Source organism: Coregonus clupeaformis, chromosome 31, assembly GCF_020615455.1.
Source record: "Coregonus clupeaformis isolate EN_2021a chromosome 31, ASM2061545v1, whole genome shotgun sequence".
In the NCBI taxonomy this organism is placed as follows: Eukaryota; Metazoa; Chordata; class Actinopteri; order Salmoniformes; family Salmonidae; genus Coregonus; species Coregonus clupeaformis.
Genome location: NC_059222.1, coordinates 6,034,763 through 6,056,024, shown reverse-complemented (window position 1 = coordinate 6,056,024; position 21,262 = coordinate 6,034,763). Strand labels below are relative to the sequence as shown.

The window sequence follows — 21,262 nt, the reverse complement described above, 5'->3', positions numbered from 1 at the left end:
ACGTGACCAGACATCTAAAAGCCACTTCAGGCTGACTCCCCTTATGTCAGTAGCTAGTTTTCTACCTCAGTTTGGGTGGCATTGTTTTCCATCATCAACATAGTCTCAAAAACAACACCTGAAACCATGAAATTGAGTTTGAACATGCTGTAGTATTGCAGGCAACATGCTCACTTCAATGTATGTATTTGTCTGAAGAACGGGGTCCTGAATCCTGGCACATACACAAACAATAGGACAGAACTCACCACATGAGAGAATTCACAGACTTATGCTTAGATGCATGGACATCAGAGGAGGCTGGTAGGAGGGGAGCTATAGGTAGACGGGCTCATTGTAATGGCTGGAATGAAATCAATGGAAAGGAGTCAAACGTGGTTTCCATATGTTTGATGTGTTTGATACCATTCCATTTATTTTATTACAGCCATTATAATGTTCCCGTCCTCGTATAGCTCCTCCCAACAGCCTCCTCTGATGGACATGTTTTGGCGTAAGGTTTTTCTCATGCTAGGGACATTTTGACGTCAAAACACATCCTAGCATATCACAATAACTCAGTGAAATAAATGGTTTGGAGTGTGGTTCCTATTGTTTGTTGTTTGTTTATTGGTTGAGTTCAAACATAGTATGGCCTCTTTGAGGCTTGACAAAATGAAAATGGTTCCAAAAATGTACAGTATATCTAACCCTTTTGTTTGTGTGTTGTTTTACAGCCCCATGTTGAGAATGTCCTTTATTGTGTTCTCATCCAGAGGAACCACTCTCATGCAACTGACAGAAAACAGGTAAACTAAAATATTGGTTGTGTCCCAAATGGTACCTTATTCCCTTTATAGGGAATACGGTGCCATTTGGGATGCATCCATTGTCTTGTATGAGGACTTTGAAGTAGAAGAAAGTTCTGAAGCCCTCTAAACTTGTATCTATTTTACTCAGTAATTACATTTCAAGACCAGACAATGACATTTTCAATGATGTGATTTGTGATTGGTGTTGTTTGTCAGGGTGGAGATAAGAAAAGGATTGAATGTGTTGAGGAGAGAGATACCAGGTGGAGACACCTTCATGCACCTGGGCTTGGAAAGGGTACATATTTTACATTTACATTTTAGTCATTTAGCAGACGCTCTTATCCAGAGCCTGCTTCTGACGTGGTTCTTACTTTATCACGTTATTTACCTGTTTAACATATTTTTGTTTTAACATAAGAAGAACAATAATAATAATATTGTCTTCTGTTTTCAGGCAAATGAGCAGATACACCATGAAAACTTTGGTAAGCATACAATGACATTTGTAACTACATCTAGACCTAAATAAAAAAATAACTCAATATTTTCTGTACTTGGCAATGTTGAGTCATACCATTGATTGACCTCTCCGTTACAGGAACAGCAAGTGTTATCATTGCCTTGACGGATGGGGAGCTGAATGAACACCAACTCGTCACTGCACAACAGGAGGTATGCAAATAGGATTATAGCATTCACCTTCCTGTTGATGTAAAGGAAAGACAATGTAAAAACATGTTCTCTGGTGCTGATTCTTGTTTTTTTTTACAACAGGCAGAGAGAAGCCGATCTCTAGGAGCTATGGTGTACTGTGTTGGAGTAAAGGACTTCAACGAGACACAGGTAAGGATTTAGTTTGCAGTAAAACCGATGCATGTCCTGCTCCCCTGTGAAAACACATTTAGGAACCTGTTTTAAAAATAAAATTACATAATTACATGCAGTATACTACTCACTCGATATTCTTTCACTACAATGGTTACAATATGTGCTATTTATTTTTAGTAACCCGTTTGTAGACTATGTATCCCATAATTGTATCAACCTACACATCTTGAACCTGAGCTTGCTTGTGAGGTTGATAGTGCTACTTATATAATATAATATGCCGTTTAGCAGACGCTTTTATCCAAAGCGACTTACAGTCATGCGTGCATAAATTTTTGTGTATGGGTGGTCCCGGGGATCGAACCCACTACCCTGGCGTTACAAGCGCCGTGCTCTACCAGCTAAACTACAGAGGACCACTATATGCCAGGCTGCGTATTAATGATAGAGAAATTGGGCGATTTGACTAGCATGCAAACGATTAACATATTAGCTAAGAAGAATGTTTCAGAGTCATGCAGTGTTAAACTGGATTTGAAACCTGATTGGCCCTATGCATCATTTTACCACCTGGATTGACTTTCACTAAATGCCTGGGCATAATATACTGTACTTCACCTGTCAAGGTACAGTAGTTTAGTTATCTGTCCAATGTTGTTTGTACATTAGGATTGTACCTGATTGTGCTTAGTGTGCCTATCATTGTACTGTTATTTCCCCCCTAACCTGGTCATGCATGTAGAGAAAGATGGAGCCATACACTCTTAGAAAAAAGGGTTCCAAAAGGTTTCTTCAGCTGACGCCATAGGATAACCGTTTTTGGTTCCAAGTAGAACCCTTTTTGGTTCTAGGTTGAACCCTTTTGAGTTCCTTGTAGAGCTCTCTGTGGAAAGGGTTGTACATGGAACCAAAAAGGTTCTACCTGGAATCAAAAAGGGTTCTTCAAAGGGTTCTCCTATAGAGATACAATATAATTCTGTGGTTGGAGATCTTATTTCACTATTTCAAATCAAGTGTTCACTGAACTCTTCACTGAAGGGAATGGGTCATGATGTATATAATATGTGTATGTCTCTGGTTCCTGAGATGTGAGCCAAGAGGAAGCACTGAGACTGTGTAAATAAACCTGCTCTCTCCTTCCCCCTATAGCTGGCCACCATAGCAGACACCATCGAGCATGTGTTTCCTGTGATGGGCGGATTCGTAGCCCTGCGAGGAGTGATTGACTCGGTAAATAAACCCTGGACAGGAAGGAGAGACAGTCCTGTTTCATAAAACATACCTTCAAAGAAAGATAAAATAAAGATGAAAAGACAAAATAGACAAAGCTGTTGTAGTCTACAGTTACTGAATGTCTCAAATTTGATTTACCTGTCTATTTCGACACAGAATCCTCACAAGCTATGAGTTAATTTGAGCTAATATTAACCTAGTCAACTCAATTCATCTCCTTATTCTCCTTCTCCAGATCATCAAGAAGTCCTGTATTGAGATCTTAGCTGCAGAGCCCTCCAGTGTTTGTGCAGGAGGTGGGGTCCCTATAGGAACAAAGCAGATCAATGCCAGTCAATGCTAGTTCCCTGTCATTGCCTAAGTGCCAAGCTGGTGCCGGTGCCTTCCCTCTGACTGGGGCTCAGCTGGCTCGTATTCATTAGGGCACACCATAGTAAAACGTAGCAAACATTATGCAATGGAACACTTAAACAAGCGTTTCTTATTGGACATATTCAGGTAGTCCCTCCCTGTTTCAGTCCGTTTTTTTCTCAATTTGTTGTCTAGTAAATTATTATATGTAAGGTTTAGTTTATTGTCAGTCATAGTGTACAACATTGGCAGCTAAAAGCTGAATTGTAGTGTTCAGTCCATATGTAAATATAGCTAAATAAACAAATGAAGAAATCAAGGGAGTATCATTGTCACAGCCAGAGAGAAGCCTCATTTAGAGTGTCTCTAAATGAAATTTATGCTGGTCTGCCAAATGGAAGTCAATTTGATAAATGACGTTTCCTAAGCATGTTTTCTGTATTTTATTTAACCAATGTTATCAAGCCTATCTAGCTAATATTGTATGCAATCCAACATAATTGTGCAAGGTCTGATAGCCTATGATGTATGTATGTATCTCTGTACTATTTTTCAAAACTAAAGCTGTTGTCTTTTATTTCCAGAGAGTTTCCAGGTGGTGGTGAGAGGGAATGGTTTCCTTCATGCCAGGAATATAGAGCAGGTGTTGTGCAGCTTTAAAGTCAATGACACCCTCACAATTAGTGAGTACCTGGTTACATTTAAGCAATAAGGCCAAAGGGGGTGTGGTATATGGCCAATATACCATGGCTAAGGGCTTTTCGTAAGCACGACGCAACGCAGAGTGCCTGGATACAGCCCTTAGCCATGGTATATTGGCCATATACCACAAACCCCCAAGGTGCCTTATTGCTATTACAAACTGGTTACCAACGTAATTAGAGCAGTAAAAATAAAATGTTTTGTCATACCCATGGTATATATGGTCTGATATACCACGACTGTCAGCCAATCAGTATTCAGGGCTCGAACCACCCAGTTTATAATTATGCTTAATACACTGTAGGCTTACCAGGTGTTTTTATACTAATGTGTATAATGTGTATTTTCAGCTGTAACATGCATGAAGTACTATAGGTGATTGAAGAAACTAAAGTTATTTAAGGAAACTGCTGACAAGAGTGTTGGGCTCTCTCCCTAGATGAGAAGCCTGTGGCTATCGAAGACACATTCCTGCTGTGTACAGCTCCGGTTATAGATGAAGTTGGGCAGTGAGTACCATTCTTAAATCAGTTTTAAAATGGTCAGAGCTATCACTGTTTTTCAGCACTGTAGGATGAGAGTGTGTTGCCTCTTAACCACATGTCTAGCCGATCACTCTCCAGCCCTCGCACATAAACACACGCACAGAGGGAGAGACAGAGAGAGAACCAGAAGAAGCCTGCCATGCATTAGGGTGTCTTTACGATCCCTGTCAGGGCCACATTCCACTCCTCCTCTATTCTCTCTATATGATGATGAGTTCACTCATTTAGAGCCTCATTGGTTAGAGCCCTGTGTATTCATAATGAGGAGTGTTACAGTTGCCCCTTAATCCTAACAACAGACACACCCATCATCAGCTGGCTTCGTTTCTAAATCAACAAACCACTTTAGAGCCCCTTTTTTTCTCACCTCATTCCCCTAATCTCTCCCTTCCCTGCTTACCTCTCTCCTGTCCTCTCCTTTACCCTCACCCTGCCACAGTGACTCCTCTGTCTCTCTAACTCCCTTCCCTCTCTGCCAAATGTGTTCTCCTCTTCTGTCATCTTCTCTTCATCTGTAGTCATCTGGCAGTTAGCACCCCATGGTCAAATGTATCACCCTCCCCTCACACACAAGCACACACATACTCACATCTCTACAAAATGTGAACATGGCCCAAGTCCAACTGTCCATATTTTTCCTCTGATCGTTACTTCTTTAAGGGATAAGAAGCTGTTTGCTGGCGCTGAGGTATGCGTGCACATTAACTTAAACCACATACCCGACTCCAGACAGTCAAACCTGAAGAGGCTTATCAGTCAAAATGGCCTACTTCGCATACCCTCTTGATCAGTCTATGTGCTTTGCACCCCTAGAAAAAATGTGGGGAATTCAAAATGTTTTTTGTTTTTTTATCAAGGTTTGATATTTTCCAGGCTACCTGAGGTCACGTGTGTAGAATTGTTTTGCACCCAGATGAGAAAGATACTTGTGGTAGTTTTTGTAGATAGGAAGAAGAGATGTGATATGGGCATCAAATGTTTTTGATCGGGCAAGGTAAAACTTGTCTTGGCTGATAAAGGGGTTAACCAACTTTGATGCCAGTGCCGATGCCCTACTTAGTCTCAGACATGTAATAACATGTCTGAGCAATAATAGCTTGTTTGTTTGTTGGGCGCAAAGCTCTTTTTGTGTGGCGCCTTGGCACTGGACAACAGTGCCATTTTGACATTCAACTGTCTTGTCCAAGCAAGTCTTAACTAGCATAATTTGCTTCCATTTGGTGTATCCTGTATTGAAACCCTGTGGGTTTTTGTGTTTCAGGGTTGTTTATCTACAAGTGAGCATGAATGAAGGCCTGTCGTTCATCACTAGCTCTGTGCACATCACCACCACAGAGTGTGTAAGTATGGACTTCCAATCACATTACAACTACTACTCAAAAACTCACCAGAAATTGTCTTTTGTTGGGAAACAATTATTCCATTTCCAGATTTTTGCATTGAATCCTCTTTTTTTTATGTTGTTCTATCTTAATCTTTTTCTGTTTTTCATTTCTGCCTAATTGTTCCTCCTCCTCTTAATCTTGTTCCGGGGCCTGCCTTTTCTCTTCTCTACATTTTGTCAGAGGGCTCCTGTTTTGCTTGAGTACGTTTCCTTCTCTGCTCTATCTGGAGCCAAACCACAGGGGGGGCTTCAGCAATGATTCACCCAAAAGACCCTCAAAGCCCCCACGTCAGTGTGATTTTAACCAGCACTCCGCTCACCCACAAAATAAAGAAAGAAAAAAACACCACCACATCTCATCCACAATCTATAGGCTCTAATAGGAACCATATTGTCCCCTATTTAGATCTTGAGACCCCCTCCTCAACTTTTCTCATCTCTCTTCAGTCTTCCTGGTCTGTGTAATTGGAGGTCCTAACCCTGTCTTAACAATGACTTTTTTCTCCCCTGGCAGTTTGATGGTACCATCCTTCTCATCACCCTCCTGGTTCTTTTCCTGTTGATGGCAATGCTGTTCATGTGGTGGTTCTGGCCCCTCTGCTGCACTGTGGTAACCATAAAAAATTGGTTCAATATGATGGCAATTATGGGCCACATGTTATATTATACTGTATAGAGTAGACCCTTTAGCAGAGTAACTACCATTTTAATGACTTACGTAATAACCTTTTAAAAGTAACCTGGTTCAATGTAATGAAAATATGTTGTAATTGTTTGTGTAAGGGTGTTACCAGAATATAATAGATATTACTTTAAAAGTGTGTAACAATTTCTTTGGCAGTTTTGCAGTTCATTCAGATGATAAATACCAGGAAATGATAATGAACACCTGATGTGACCACTAGTCACTGTCATCAATTAATATTAATGTGACTTTCCACCCTGAACTTCCTGTCTAGGTGATCAAAGAGCCTCCTCCACCACCCCCTCCAGAGCCAGTAAGTCAGCCCTTGAAGACGCATTTTGCTTTTTTACATCCAAATCTCAATTTTGTTTTTGAGAAACTTAGCCCAACCAGCGAGTAACTTCCTAATCTCGTTGTGCAGTACATGAACAAATGCTCCAAAAACACCCAAATACATCCTTTTAGAAACAGAAAAGCTCTCAATATAGTGATGCAGGGCTTTAGACGTTGAACACATGACATTTTGTCATTCCGAACTTTATCCGCAATGTCATATTCAGTTTTGTTGTGACTCGAGCGATACCGTCCATTCTAGCAGCAGGCTACACGGAGAATGGAACAGCTGGATAGGGGAAACAGCTCGAGTCGCACAAAAAAACTAAATTACAGTTACAGGCACCATAATTGCTCCCTGTTGGTGTATAAAGCAGACAAGACAACTTAGATTATCGAGGGTTTTACGCACATCCAAACTTTTTACAGGAGCTGGACAAAGATCCAATATAAAGAGAACTGGGGAATGGGGAACGTCCACTCACCATTATACTCCCAATTGTAATGTTTTATAAACAATATGGAACCATCTTACAGATCATATTTGAACTTTTCCAGAAATAGCAGACGGAATTCCATTGCATTCCAGCCATGTATATTCTCAACACAAACTCATGGACGGTGAATCTTTCTAATAAGTTTGGTTTTTAATCAAATTAAACGAAAAACAATCAATCTGTTTTTATTTATATTTCTAAATAGGATCGGGTCAGGAGCATGATATCATTACATTTTACATTTTAGTCATTTAGCAGACGCTCTTATCCAGAGCAACTTACAGTAGTGAGCGCATACATCTTCATATATGTTTTCGTACTGGTCCCCCGTGGAAATTGAACCCACAACCCTGATGTTGCAAGTGCCATGCTCTACCAACTGAGCCACATGGGACAATGTGACAGTTAGGTCCAACAGATGAAAGTGGAAGATCCCATTTTTTTACAAAATGATGAAGGAAAAACAATAAGCAGTCTGTTGTTATAGCTTGATGTTCCTAAACATTCTTCCTACAGTCACTCACACCTTTCATTCTATGGGCATCGCACATAGGCCTAATGAGGCCAAACATTTCACAGAAGGACAAAAATAATGTCCAATATAAAGAAAAAAGGAATGTCTGTTGACAGTTTTGCTGCTCCTAAAATTTTAATAAAACATTGGTTATAGGCTACTGATTAGGCTACTGTGAGCCTCTGTTGGCAAAATCGATGCCATAACCAATTGTGTTACCGCTAAGACCAGCTTTTGGTGAGTCTTAAATATCACCACTAGCTCTGCTTGAATTTGGGATATTAGCGCAGGTTTTTAAGGACACGCCTAAAATATTTTCACCCCTCCTACCTCAGCACAAGCGAGCTAATATAAGACAGGTAAATTACCAACCTGGCTGGCATTTACAAGTCGAAATTGCCTAAGATTGTGATTTTGACAGTAGCTTCACCTTAACGCTACCTGAAAATAGAGCCCTAGGCCTATCTATCACTTGCTTGGAAGTTAATTATTTGCTCCCATCTTTTCTCTCTGCCAGGAATCAGATGATGAAGATGGCATGCCCAAGAAGAAGTGGCCCACCGTGGATGCATCCTACTATGGAGGAAGAGGAGTCGGAGGAATCAAAAGAATGGAGGTGAGGTGGATCTAATCAGCTGTTGACATTAGAGTTACACCCAACAGAAATGTCAATCTTTATCCTCCATATTTCCTCCCAAACACATGAAAGTTTGAACTTTATTCTAGACTCTACATCAACGCCTGTGTGTAGTATGTATTGTAGGCCCACTTCCACAGGTACAGTAGGTCATAACCCATCTTTGTTCCACTCCTACAGGTGCGCTGGGGAGGGAAGGGTTCAACCGAGGAGGGGGCTAAGCTGGAGAAGCCCAAGAACGCTGTGGTGAAAATGCCAGATCAGGAGTTTGAGCCGTACGAGCCCAAACCCAAGAAGGCCCACAACAGGAAGCCAGCCACAGACAGGAAGTGGTACACACCCATACAGGTAAAAACATTATCTTCTTCGCTTTCCTTTCTTTCTCAGACTAGTTTATACACTCTCTTCCTCTCTACCAATACATTTATAATAGGGTACTATGTGTAGAATGAAATAACATTTTGGCCATGAACACTTTACACAGCTAGCATTTTTGACACTATTCACTATAGCCATGTCTCCCTCTCTTTGTCTGCAGGGTAAACTGGACGCCATTTGGGCCCTATTTCGCCGTGGTTACGACCAGGTCTCTCTCATGCGGCCTCAGCCAGGAGATCATGTGAGTACTAAAGCCTTAAAAACACCATGGGAGCACCCTTCCCTAAAAAAAATGCCCCTTCAGTGGCCGACACCTCACCTGTGCCAAGATTCATGATAAGGCAGAGCCCAAAACCTGCTTCAAATCAGCCGCTGCCATAAAAGGAAATAAAGAAGAGCTGTGGACGCGCTCCAGACAGATCCACTTTATGTTTTAAAAACCTCAACTTTAACTACTTTCTGATCGGGCACATGTTTTAACTGCCATGCTGACCCTTTGTATCAAAACGGAGATTGGAGTTTGGCTTGGAGTTGGTTGAAGGTAGTTTTTGCTCTAGATATGCACTTGGAGGGCTGGGCTATCTGAGAGACTCTTTATCCCATAGCCCTCCTCTCCTTTCTTTCCTTCTAGAGCTGCAGCTAACCTGCTGAGGTGGCACCTCTCCAGGTGGCACCTCTCCATTCAATAACCCTTTTTAACTGGAATTCCACATTTAGAGTGTTCTCTCTGCCAAAAATATGAACTGAGAAGAAGTGAAGTACTGCCAGATAAGCTCTCAACGACGACACAGAAAATCAGCTTTCGACCGCAAAGAGGAACAATGATGCTAATGATAATGATTGGCAACCTTCAAATTTCAAGGATTTCTCCCGGCCAAATAGATGTCGATACTTTGTTCAAAGTAACGATCGCCACATGCAAAAGGTTACATGACACATTGCTTATTCCTGAGGAAGTGTTTCCGTCTCTCCGTGTAATGGCGTCGCCTACTCAAGTAATTTGCGGTCTCTTACGAAGGAGAAGAAAAATTCCCAGGAAGGCCTACTGGTACTGGTGTAATCTTTTTTTTTCTCAGGGGGAATGGAAACGAATACAAGGCAGGCGAGCTCTTTCCTTTCCTGTGTGAAGTGTTATCTGAGGAGAACCATTAAACTGTCTTACTGACTTTTCAGCATGTCTGTCCCCTGGGCCACGCTAGCTGATAACACAGCTCTTATCACTCACTCCCTCTCTCTCTTTCTCACACACAGACACATACACACACAGGCCATATTGGCGTTCACAGCACATTCACAGGCCTTGTGTGTTTCATTGGACCAATTTGGCCAAGGTCAGATCTGGATTCCTGACAGACATATTTCAGTCTGTTGCTGTGTTGCATTTTATCACCATGCAAATTGCTATGACAATGCCTGTATCCTGAATGGCACTATTTAGAGAAGCCTTGGCTGAAAGCCTTTACAGTACAATCCCTAGTTCCTTTGATTTCATCAGTCCACAATGGAGCTGCTATGTCCCATAGTCAATGCATCCTCTCTGAATACAACTCATGTAGCTATGTAACTCCATGACACTGAAAAACAGAAAGGCACCATCTGTTGCACTTTTCTTTCACATTCTCTTTAACCCTTCTGTCAGTCTTCTCCCTCCCTCCACACCCCTCCTCTTTCTCCATCTTCCTCTCCCACTCCACTATGGGATTCTCTGTGCTGGTTTTGGACACACAGACCCTCTCCCTGTTTGCTTAGTTTAGGTTGAGAGTGGTATAGTGCAGTATTGCGCGCACGTGTGTGTACTGTGGGCACAACCATACAGAGTATGATTATCATGCTTAGTCTGGTTTAGTCATCTCCCTCTCTCTCTCTGTGTATAGCCCTAGTCCTAACGCACTGGCTCACCGCTACATAGGACCTCAGCTATTTGTCTCCAACTACTCTCCAACTTCTCAGCGAGCTCCTACGTAAAACATCATGTGCTCGAGCAGATCGACTCCTGAGGTTAAATTATAGGATTTGATTTAATGTCTCCCCTGACGGAGATTTGCGCTGCGAAGGGCATGAGGTAATAGGCAGCGGAGACAACCGCAAGAGTCGTCTCAACCAGCGGGGCCACATGAAAACCCTACTGAAGCAGCCCAGGCTAGTCTGTTTTATGACATCTGGGTTTAATGGTAGACATTGGAAGAGGGAGGTTCGAAGGACAGTCTTTGTTTTGATTTTGTGTTGTACGTTTTTGGTTCAATGTCTCAAACCACACTGGATCAATGTTAAGTACTCGCGGAAAGGTAGCTGAAATTAACCTCTCAAAGGGTCTGCAGAGAATGTATACAGAGAATGAAAGGATATTAGATTTTATGTTCAACATCCCTCTCTTGTTCTCATCCTGTTATTGACTTGAAGGAATGTCAGAGACTTAGAGTGGATTTGAGGAGACAGAGTTTGGTTACCAGAGGATTTTGAGTTTTTTTCTCCTTGACGCATAATTTGCAAGTCAGGACGAATGGAATGTGTCCTCGGTTGTTTTGGATTTTTTGCCAATGCGGCCACTCAGTGTGTGTGTGTTTGCAAGTGTTAAATGCCTCTACAGTCCTACAGTATACCCTTGTAAGTCCATGTCTGCCTATCTGCGTGGGGGAAGGAAAAAGGGTTACTGGGTTGTCTTTCCAGTAAGGGTATAAATCTGAGTTAGGCCATAAACCACGAGTTCACAGTAGGAGGCCACTGTGGTGGATGGTGGGGTTCAAACTATGGGGGGAAATACCTGTGGTGGATGGTGGGGGTTCAAACTATGGGGAGAAGTAGCTGTGGTGGATGGTGGGGGTTCAAACTATGGGGGGAAGTACCTGTGGTGGATGGTGGGGGTTCAAACTATGGGGGGAAGTACCTGTGGTGGATGGTGGGGGTTCAAACTATGGGGGGAAGTACCTGTGGTGGATGGTGGGGGTTCAAACTTTGGGGGGAAGTAGCTGTGGTGGATGGTGGGGGTTCAAACTACAGGGAGAAGTAGCTGCGGTGGATGATGGGGTTCAAACTATGGGGAGAAGTAGCTGTGGTGGATGGTGGGGTTCAAACTATGGGGAGAAGTAGCTGTGGTGGATGGTGGGGTTCAAACTATGGGGGGAAGTAGCTGTGGTGGATGGTGGGGTTCAAACTATGGGGAGAAGTAGCTGTGGTGGATGGTGGGGGTTCAAACTATGGGGAGAAGTAGCTGTGGTGGATGGTGGGGGTTCAAACTATTGGGGGGGGTAGCTGTGTGTGGATGGTGGGGGTCAAACTATGTGGGGAAGTAGCTGTGGTGGATGGTGGGGTTCAAACTATGGGGGGAAGTAGATGTGGTGGATTGTGGGGTTCAAACTATGGGGAGAAGTAGCTGTGGTAGATGGTGGGGTTCAAACTATGGGGAGAAGTAGCTGTGGTGGATGGTGGGGGTTCACACTATGGGGAGAAGCAGCTGTGGTGGATGGAGGGGTTCAAACTATGGGGGGAAGTAGCTGTGGTGGATGGTGGGGGTTCACACTATGGGGGGAAGTAGATGTGGTGGATGGTGGGGTTCAAACTATGGGGGGAAGTAGCTATGGTGGATGGTGGGGGTTCAAACTATGGGGGAGAAGTAGCTGTGGTGGATGGTGGGGGTTCAAACTATGGGGAGAAGTAGCTGTGGTGGATGGTGGGGGTTCAAACTATGGGGAGAAGTAGCTGTGGTGGATGGTGGGGTTCAAACTATGGGGAGAAGTAGCTGTGGTGGATGGTGGTGGTTCAAACTATGGGGGGAAGTAGCTGTGGTGGATGGTGGTGTTCAAACTATGGGGGGAAGTAGCTGTGGTGGATGGTGGGGGTTCAATCTATGGGGGGAAGTAGCTGTGGTGGATGGTAGGGTTCAAACTATGGGGCGAAGTAGCTGTGGTGGATGAGAATATAACTTATTTGCCTCAAGAACTCAGATCTCCCCCCTACCAATCCCCTGTCTTTCTCTCTCCCCCCCTTTCTCTACTTTTCTCTCTCTCATTCTCCATATGGTGCTATAAACAACATGGAGTTTTTGGAAAGCAGCCAGTTTTCATTTGTAACAGTACATAGGAACAGAACATTCGACTGGGAAGAGGGGTTAGGGGAGTCACAGCAGGGGCTGATGGGTAACCGTCCACCCAGCTGGCCCTGGTTGGAACAGACAGAAAGGGTAGTGACCGTCCCATGACCATGGGGTCAGCTTGGGTCAGAGGCGCTAGCCTAGACGGGAGTAAGACACGTGTACTGTACGTGGGAGGGGGGCTGGATCATGTCAGGAGGGAGGTAAAATGTAACCTGAGTCTTTACTGTAGCTTAATGGGGTCCTGTATACCTCCTGACTTTTAGGACATTGATCACCATGTAATCTGATGTTACTGTCTCTTTCCCCCAGGGTCGATGCATCAACTTCACCCGGGTGAAGGACGAGGCAGCAGCAGCAGCCGCCAAGGCACCTCCCCGGGCCCATAGCCCCCCTCCTCCTGCTTCGGACTACCGTCCCCTGATCAGCCCCACTACAGCGCCGCCACCACAGACCAGCCCGCCCCCACGAGCGCCGCCTGTCAGCCAGTTACCCCCGGGGCCACCCCCCTCCCGCACCCCCCCAGGGCCCCCCTGCCCCCCTCCCACACGCCCCCCACCCTGCCCCAACAACAGACCATGAGAGCAAATTAGGGACCCCACTCCAATAAAGCAATAGTCCACATTGCCAAAGATGCTCCCTCAACCAAAAATAAACATAGTATTTATTGGAGTTGGGGTGAAATTAGCAGGAGACATTATGGTTTGTTGCTGGACAGCAAAATATGTAGTCATAGAAAGAAACATACTGCAATGGATGAAATTATTTTATCAACTACTGAGTATCCTATGATGATTAGTGGCAAGGTGACAGTAGAGTAAGACTGTGTGAATTTGTGTAACTTTAGTCATCTCTGAGTCAATTTACTTTCAACCACAAGGATTGGATTTTGCTATCAAACCAATCTAGATGATGTAGAATTTGGAGCTTTTTGCATCTCTCTTTTGTACATTTTGACATGTATCTTTTTACATCTCTCTTTTGGAAATTGGAAGATTTGAAAGGGGTCATTTTATAGGGGATCAACAAAACATGGCACTGGTTTGATTAAGTTTAATATTTGTTTCTCATGTCCAAATAAATTTACACAGACTGAGAAAGCCAGATTTAGTCTATGTGGGTTAGTCCATATTCTGTTAGAGGAACCCATTTTAATTACTCCCATTTGGTAGTGTTGCCGGAGGCCATAAGTGGATAAGCATAAGTGGACACATATGGACTGAACACGTAAGATTTCTGCTTATACAGTATACTCTCTCAGGATAGGAGCTCATGCTGTGCCAAAAATGAGGCACACAAACAACTTGATATTTTTTTTTACATCCCCTGATTGAGTTAGTTGAGAATCATACGTAGGCAGAGCGTAAGAGATGTGTTAGCGTAAACATTTTGCATTTTTAAACACTTTGTTGGTGGTTTATCTAAGTTGATATCCCAGGTTTATCTAAGTTGATATCGGTATTTGTGCACATTGAATGCAGTTCAGATATAGCATACATTTCTTTAAATTTTTTATCACTTTTGAACCATGAACCTCTCAAACAAAACAGCTAAAGTCAGGTCATTGGCTCTCATCAAGTTTTTACAGTCCCAAAACTGTACTTTACTTTTATACATTGTATTGTTTACCTTTTCTTTTTTTATTGAATCACAATCACATTGCAACTGCAGGGCAGTTCACCGCATCTCTAATTTATTAACCCCAAAGACCTAGAGGAGCGTACTTGAATACGACAAAGGTGTCTGCTGACAAAGACAGACACTGTGCACGTAAACAAACAACTATTCACGCAACTTCATATGGCAGTGTTTCTCAACCCCATTGGTCTATAGTCCGGCACTAGGTCATGGAATATTGCCTCCTAAGTGCAACTGTCCTGTATCAAAAGGCACATGAAATTTCAGTGATTTGTCCATGAACCAACACTGATTGAATCAAGCCCTCAAAGGAGGAAGACCATAGCATGCCAGTCCAACGAAGGTTGAGGAATACTATTATATGCTTATCACACTCAGTACCTTTCAGAATTTTTCTACTTAGATTTTCCTACTCTCTTTGTATAATGTACTTCATTCGATTATGTCCTATAATACCATTGAGTTACTATATTCCGTTGATTTTTTGTAGCACTGCTGAAAGCTGTTCAGGATGATGATGATTAAGAGAGGTGCATGCATTTAGTTTGTTTTTATCGGTACGACACAAATAAAGCTCGATGGCACCCAAGTGTAATAATGTACAACTTCTGCTTTTTGACAATGATGAACATCCTCCATTTGTATGACTGGATTGATGGCTCTTTATTTGAACATCACCCCACTCAAGCAATGGCATGGTAAGAGGAGTGAGCAACAACGTTATATGGAACTCATTGTTATGTAGTCCCTTGTGCGTTTTTATCTCTATGCTTCAGAATGATCATCAGGACCATTGTGGAGCTGTGTTCTCCTGAGAAAAAGCTCTGAGACGCTAAACCAGGGGTGTCAAACTCATTTTGCCCCTGGGACCGCATTCGGTCTTCAACGAGGTCCGGAGGGCCGCACTGAAAATGTGTTATATATCCTTGCAGTTAAAATTGGCAAAAAATTGTCCTCTATCCATAGTTTTTAGAATTTTCTATGCTCCCTGTCTGTATAGCTTTCATTTCAGTGATTATTAGCACGCTGGTCCATTATAATTTCAACACTATTTCAATTTTGTTTTAGTGATTTTAAAGTATAAAATGGCGCGCTGGCCATATTTTTGACACCCCTGCGCTAAATGTTAACCATTGTTTTACATGTTAACCATTGTTTTTCATGTAATAATGGTAGTACTGAAACAAATATGGAAAGATGTATTAAGATTCTCTTTTTTTACATGTTTTCTTTTTACAGTATTAATAAAGGTTGACATCCAAGCTTTTATATGAAACTAATGGGTTGTTTTTGTGTGTGTGTGTGTGTGTGTGTGTGTGTCTGGGGAGTGGGGTCAGCGGTGAGCTCCTCGGTGGTCTTCAGCAGCCTGTCTATGATAGGGTGGAAGGGAGAGCTGTCCACCTGGGCTAGGGTCTGTAGGGTGGCTGTGGCTGCCCTCCTCACCTCCCGGACAGGGGAGCTCAGACAGGCCAGCAGGGACAGCACCACTATGGAGGGAAAATATATTTAGAAACTTTGTTACTAATACACCATGAATACTCCAGCCACTTGTTTTAATAATGTCTTCTACTGAAGGGATTGTGAGCACATATATTTTATTACCATATAATTAGTAATTAGAATATATTATTTAATAGGATCTCTGTTTATTACACTGTCACGAAAATCATAATGCACCACAAGACTGTAAGTAGGCACAGTTATTATCTCAACCCAGACAAATGACACACCTAGGGTAATATTCAGACTGTGCCAAACTCTATTCTTAAATACAATTCAATGCAGCAAGCCTTTATATTATGGGAATTATGAGGGCTCTGTGTTGTAAAAGGAGCACTCACTGACCCCTTTTTCACATGTTCGAGTTTCCTCTTTGCTGCTCCACCCATTACATTTGGATAGGAGTCAACACAAACACACGCACAAGTGCACGCACACACATTCACACACTTTCAGCAGCTTCTGTATGATCCACTTTGCCATTTAGATAACCATGATATGGAATTGTGGTCACTCAGTCTGGTCTCATAGACTAGACATAACATAGTAAATGTAAATCCGGGACACTCAAATTAGTATGATATGTTACATTTGGTATGGTTACATAAGACAGATGTTTACTTAAGGCAAACACAAAAGTAGGGTGGTTGGTCATGATGGATGTGTGGGTGGGTGTATAATGCAAACTTCTTGCAACCCAAAGGTTGCGAATTCAAATCTTATCACTGACTGCATCGCAGTGCTAACTGTGCCACTAGATCCTGGTTCGAATCCAGGCTCTGTCGCAGCCGGCCGCGACCGGGAGACTCATGGGCGGCGCACAATTGGCCCAGTGTCGTCCAGGGTAGGGGAGGGAATGGCCGGCAGGGATGTAGCTCAGTTGATAGAGCATGGCGTTTGCAACGTCAGGGTTGTGGGTTCGATTCCCACAGGGGGCCAGTATAAAAAAATATGTATTCACTAACTGTAAGTCGCTCTGGATAAGAGCGTCTGCTAAATGACGTAAATGTAAATGTACTTATTATATTTTAGCTACTTTGCAACTACTTAGCATGTTAGCTAACCCTTCCCCTAACCATAACCCTTATAGCTAACTCTTCCCATAAACCTAACCTTAACCCTTTAACCTAACTCCTAAACTTAACCCTAACCCCTAGCCTAGCTAACGTTAGCCAGCTAGCTAATGTTAGCCACTTAACCACTTGGCTAGAATTCATAACATATACGTTTTGCAAATTCGTATCATATAATACGAATTGTAATTTGTAACATATCATACAAAATGGGCGATGGACATCCACAAATTAATACATACCATACAAAACATAACATATCATACTAACTGGAGTGTCTTCGGAATTAAGTACAGAATAATATGAAATGCTCTGAGACCAGGTTGCAGCCCTTCACAATAATAAGACAATGAGCTCATTTTATCCCTACCATTGTGTCACTGAGTTGTCATAATGCTTCAGCAAATGTACATTATCCCAGGGGCGTTGGAAGAGACAATGTAAGTAGCCTAATTTATGTCCCTCTTACTGCCCTGAATGCCTCTGCTGATCCTACAGCTACTGTATACAGTAATAATGTGCCAATGAACCAGAGTGATACTGTTAGCACTGAGGCAGTGTGCCCTAGTAGGAAGTCCACAATGTGCAGCTCACCCTGCACTAACATAAATAACATGAGCATGTCTACCTCTGTTAAGCTTCCCAGTAAAGCAATAAAAACAATCAAGCATCCCAGAAAAGTGCTAAAAATAGCCCACGCTGACATACAGTGGGGAAAAAAGTATTTAGTCAGCCACCAACTGTGCAAGTTCTCCCACTTAAAAAGATGAGAGAGGCCTGTAATTGTCATCATAGGTACACGTCAACTATGACAGACAAATTGAGAAAAAAATCCAGAAAATCACATTGTAGGATGTTTTATGAATTTATTTGCAAATTATGGTGGAAAATAAGTATTTGGTCACCTACAAACAAGCAAGATTTCTGGCTCTCACAGACCTGTAACTTCTTCTTTAAGAGGCTCCTCTGTCCTCCACTCGTTGCCTGTATTAATGGCACCTGTTTGAACTTGTTATCAGTATAAAAGACACCTGTCCACAACCTCAAACAGTCACACTCCAAACTCCACTATGGCCAAGACCAAAGAGCTGTCAAAGGACACCAGAAACAAAATTGTAGACCTGCACCAGGCTGGGAAGACTGAATCTGCAATAGGTAAGCAGCTTGGTTTGAAGAAATCAACTGTGGGAGCAATTATTAGGAGATGGAAGACATACAAGACCACTGATAATCTCCCTCGATCTGGGGCTCCACGCAAGATCTCACCCCCGTGGGGTCAAAATGATCACAAGAACGGTGAGCAAAAATCCCAGAACCACAGGGGGACCTAGTGAATGACCTGCAGAGAGCTGGGACCAAAGTAACAAAGCCTACCATCTGTAACACACTACGCCGCCAGGGACTCAAATCCTGCAGTGCCAGACGTGTCCCCCTGCTTAAGCCAGTACATGTCCAGGCCCGTCTGAAGATTGCTAGAGTGCATTTGGATGATCCAGAAGAGGATTGGGAGAATGTCATATGGTCAGATGAAACCAAAATATAACTTTTTGATAAAAATTCAACTTGTCGTGTTTGGAGGACAAATTATGCTGAGTTGCATCCGAAGAACACCATACCTACTGTGAAGCATGGGGGTGGAAACATCATGCTTTGGGGCTGTTTTTCTGCAAAGGGACCAGGACGACTGATCCGTGTAAAGGAAAGAATGAATGGGGCCATGTATCGTGAGATTTTGAGTGAAAACCTCCTTCCATCAGCAAGGGCATTGAAGATGAAACGTGGCTGGGTCTTTCAGCATGACAATGATCCCAAACACACACGCCCGGGCAACGAAGGAGTGGCTTCGTAAGAAGCATTTCAAGGTCCTGGAGTGGCCTAGCCAGTCTCCAGATCTCAACCCCATAGAAAATCTTTGGAGGAGTTGAAAGTCTGTGTTGCCCAGCGACAGCCCCAAAACATCACTGCTCTAGAGGAGATCTATATGGAGGAATGGGCCAAAATACCAGCAACAGTGTGTGAAAACCTTGTGAAGACTTACAGAAAACGTTTGACCTGTGTCATTGCCAACAAAGGGTATATATTGAGTAACTTTTGTTATTGACCAAATACTTATTTTCCACCATAATTTGCAAATAAATTCATTAAAAATCCTACAATGTGATTTTCTGGATTTTTTTTCCTCATTTTGTCTGTCATAGTTGACGTGTACCTATGATGAAAATTACAGGCCTCTCTCATTTTTTAAGTGGGAGAACTTGCACAATTGGTGGCTGACTAAATACTTTTTTCCCCACTGTATGTACCTTAAGAAACAAGGTTCATGAAATCAATAACAGTAACAGATGACATTCATATTCTGACAATCTCTGAAACTCACTTAGTTAACACCTTTGATGATACAGTGGTAGCCATACATGTTTATAAGATCTACAGAAAATACAGAAATGCCCAAGGTGGAGGTGTGGCCGTTTATTATCAGAACCACATTCCTGTAAAGCTTAGAGAGGATCTCATGTTAAATACTGTTGAAGTAATATGGATACAGGTTCATCTGCCTCACCTAAAGCCCATTCTGGTGGTAAGCTGCTATAGACCACCAAGTGCTAACAGTTAGTATCTGGATAACGTGTGAAATGCTTGATAACATATATGTGATATCAACAGAGAGGTATGTTTTCTGTGTGATTTAAATATTGACTGGCTTTCATCAGGCTGCCAACTCAAGAGAACGCTTGAAAATGTAACTAGTGCCTGCAACCTGGTTCAGGTTATCAGTCAACCTACCAGGGTAGTTACAAACAGCACAGGAATGATATCATCAACATGTATTGATCACATCTTTACTAATGCTGCAGAAATGTGCTTTAAAGCAGTATACAAATCCATCGGATGTAGTGATCACAATATAGGAGCCATATCTAGGAAAACCAAAGTTCCAAAGGCTGGGCCTAATATACAGTCGTGGTCAAAAGTCTTGAGAATGACACAAATATTAATTTTCACAAAGTCTGCTGCCTCAGTTTTTATGATGACAATTTGCATATACTCCAGAATGTTATGAAGAGTGATCAGATGAATTGCAATTAATTGCAAAGTCCCTCTTTGCCATGAAAATGAACTTAATCCCCAAAAAACATTTCCACTGCATTTCAGCCCTGCCACAAAAGGACCAGCTGACGTCATGTCAGTGATTCTCTTGTTAACACAGGTGAGAGTGTTGACGAGGACAAGGCTGGAGATCACTCTGTCATGCTGATTGAGTTAGAATAACAGACTGGAAGCTTTAAAAGGAGGGTGGTGCTTGGAATCATTGTTCTTCCTCTGTTAACCATGGTTACCTGCAAGGAAACACGTGCAGTCATCATTGCTTTGCACAAAAAGGGCTTCACAGGCAAGGATATTGCTGATAGTAAGATTGCACCTAAATCAACCATTTATCGGATCATCAAGAACTTCAAGGAGAGAGGTTCAATTGTTGTGAAGAAGGCTTCAGGGCGCCCCAGAAAGTCCAGCAAGCGCCAGGACCGTCTCCTAAAGTTGATTCAGCTGCAGGATCGGGGCACCACCAGTGCAGAGCTTGCTCAGGCATGGCAGCAGGCAGGTGTGAGTGCATCTGCTTGCACAGTGAGGCGAAGACTTTTGGAAGATGGCCTGGTGTCAAGAAGGGCAGCGAGGAAGCCACTTCTCTCCAGGAAAAACATCAGGGACAGACTGATATTCTGCAAAAGGTACAGGGATTGGACTGCTGAGGACTGGGGTAAAGTCATTTCTCTCATGAATCCCCTTTCCGATTGTTTGGGGCATCCGGAAAAAAGCTTGTCCGAAGAAGACAAGGTGAGCGCTACCATCAGTCCTGTGTCATGCCAACAGTAAAGCATCCTGAGACCATTCATGTGTGGGGTTGCTTCTCAGCCAAGGGAGTGGGCTCACTCACAATTTTGCCTAAGAACACATCCATGAATAAAGAATGGTACCAACACATCCTCTGAGAGCAAATTCTCCCAACCATTCAAGAACAGTTTGGTGACGAACAATGCCTTTTCCAGCATGATGGAGCACCTTGCCATAAGGCAAAAGTGATAA

At 42.8% G+C, this 21,262-nt stretch overlaps 1 protein-coding gene across 1 annotated transcript in view; it reads left to right on the top strand.

Annotated features, from left to right (window-relative positions):
• Positions 1-15,868, top strand: part of LOC121547063 (anthrax toxin receptor 1-like) — a 28,649-nt gene extending 12,781 nt beyond the window's left edge. The window contains exons 3-18 of the mRNA XM_041858160.2: positions 717-788; positions 1,008-1,089; positions 1,249-1,279; positions 1,393-1,466; positions 1,569-1,637; positions 2,772-2,852; positions 3,091-3,151; positions 3,791-3,889; positions 4,348-4,417; positions 5,715-5,793; positions 6,352-6,447; positions 6,797-6,835; positions 8,384-8,482; positions 8,684-8,851; positions 9,042-9,122; positions 13,281-15,868. Of these exons, the coding sequence (XP_041714094.2) occupies positions 717-788; positions 1,008-1,089; positions 1,249-1,279; positions 1,393-1,466; positions 1,569-1,637; positions 2,772-2,852; positions 3,091-3,151; positions 3,791-3,889; positions 4,348-4,417; positions 5,715-5,793; positions 6,352-6,447; positions 6,797-6,835; positions 8,384-8,482; positions 8,684-8,851; positions 9,042-9,122; positions 13,281-13,550 (1,471 nt within the window). The 3' untranslated portion in view covers positions 13,551-15,868. The remainder of the gene's footprint in view (positions 1-716; positions 789-1,007; positions 1,090-1,248; positions 1,280-1,392; positions 1,467-1,568; positions 1,638-2,771; positions 2,853-3,090; positions 3,152-3,790; positions 3,890-4,347; positions 4,418-5,714; positions 5,794-6,351; positions 6,448-6,796; positions 6,836-8,383; positions 8,483-8,683; positions 8,852-9,041; positions 9,123-13,280) is intronic.
• The last annotated feature ends 5,394 nt before the right edge of the window (positions 15,869-21,262 follow it).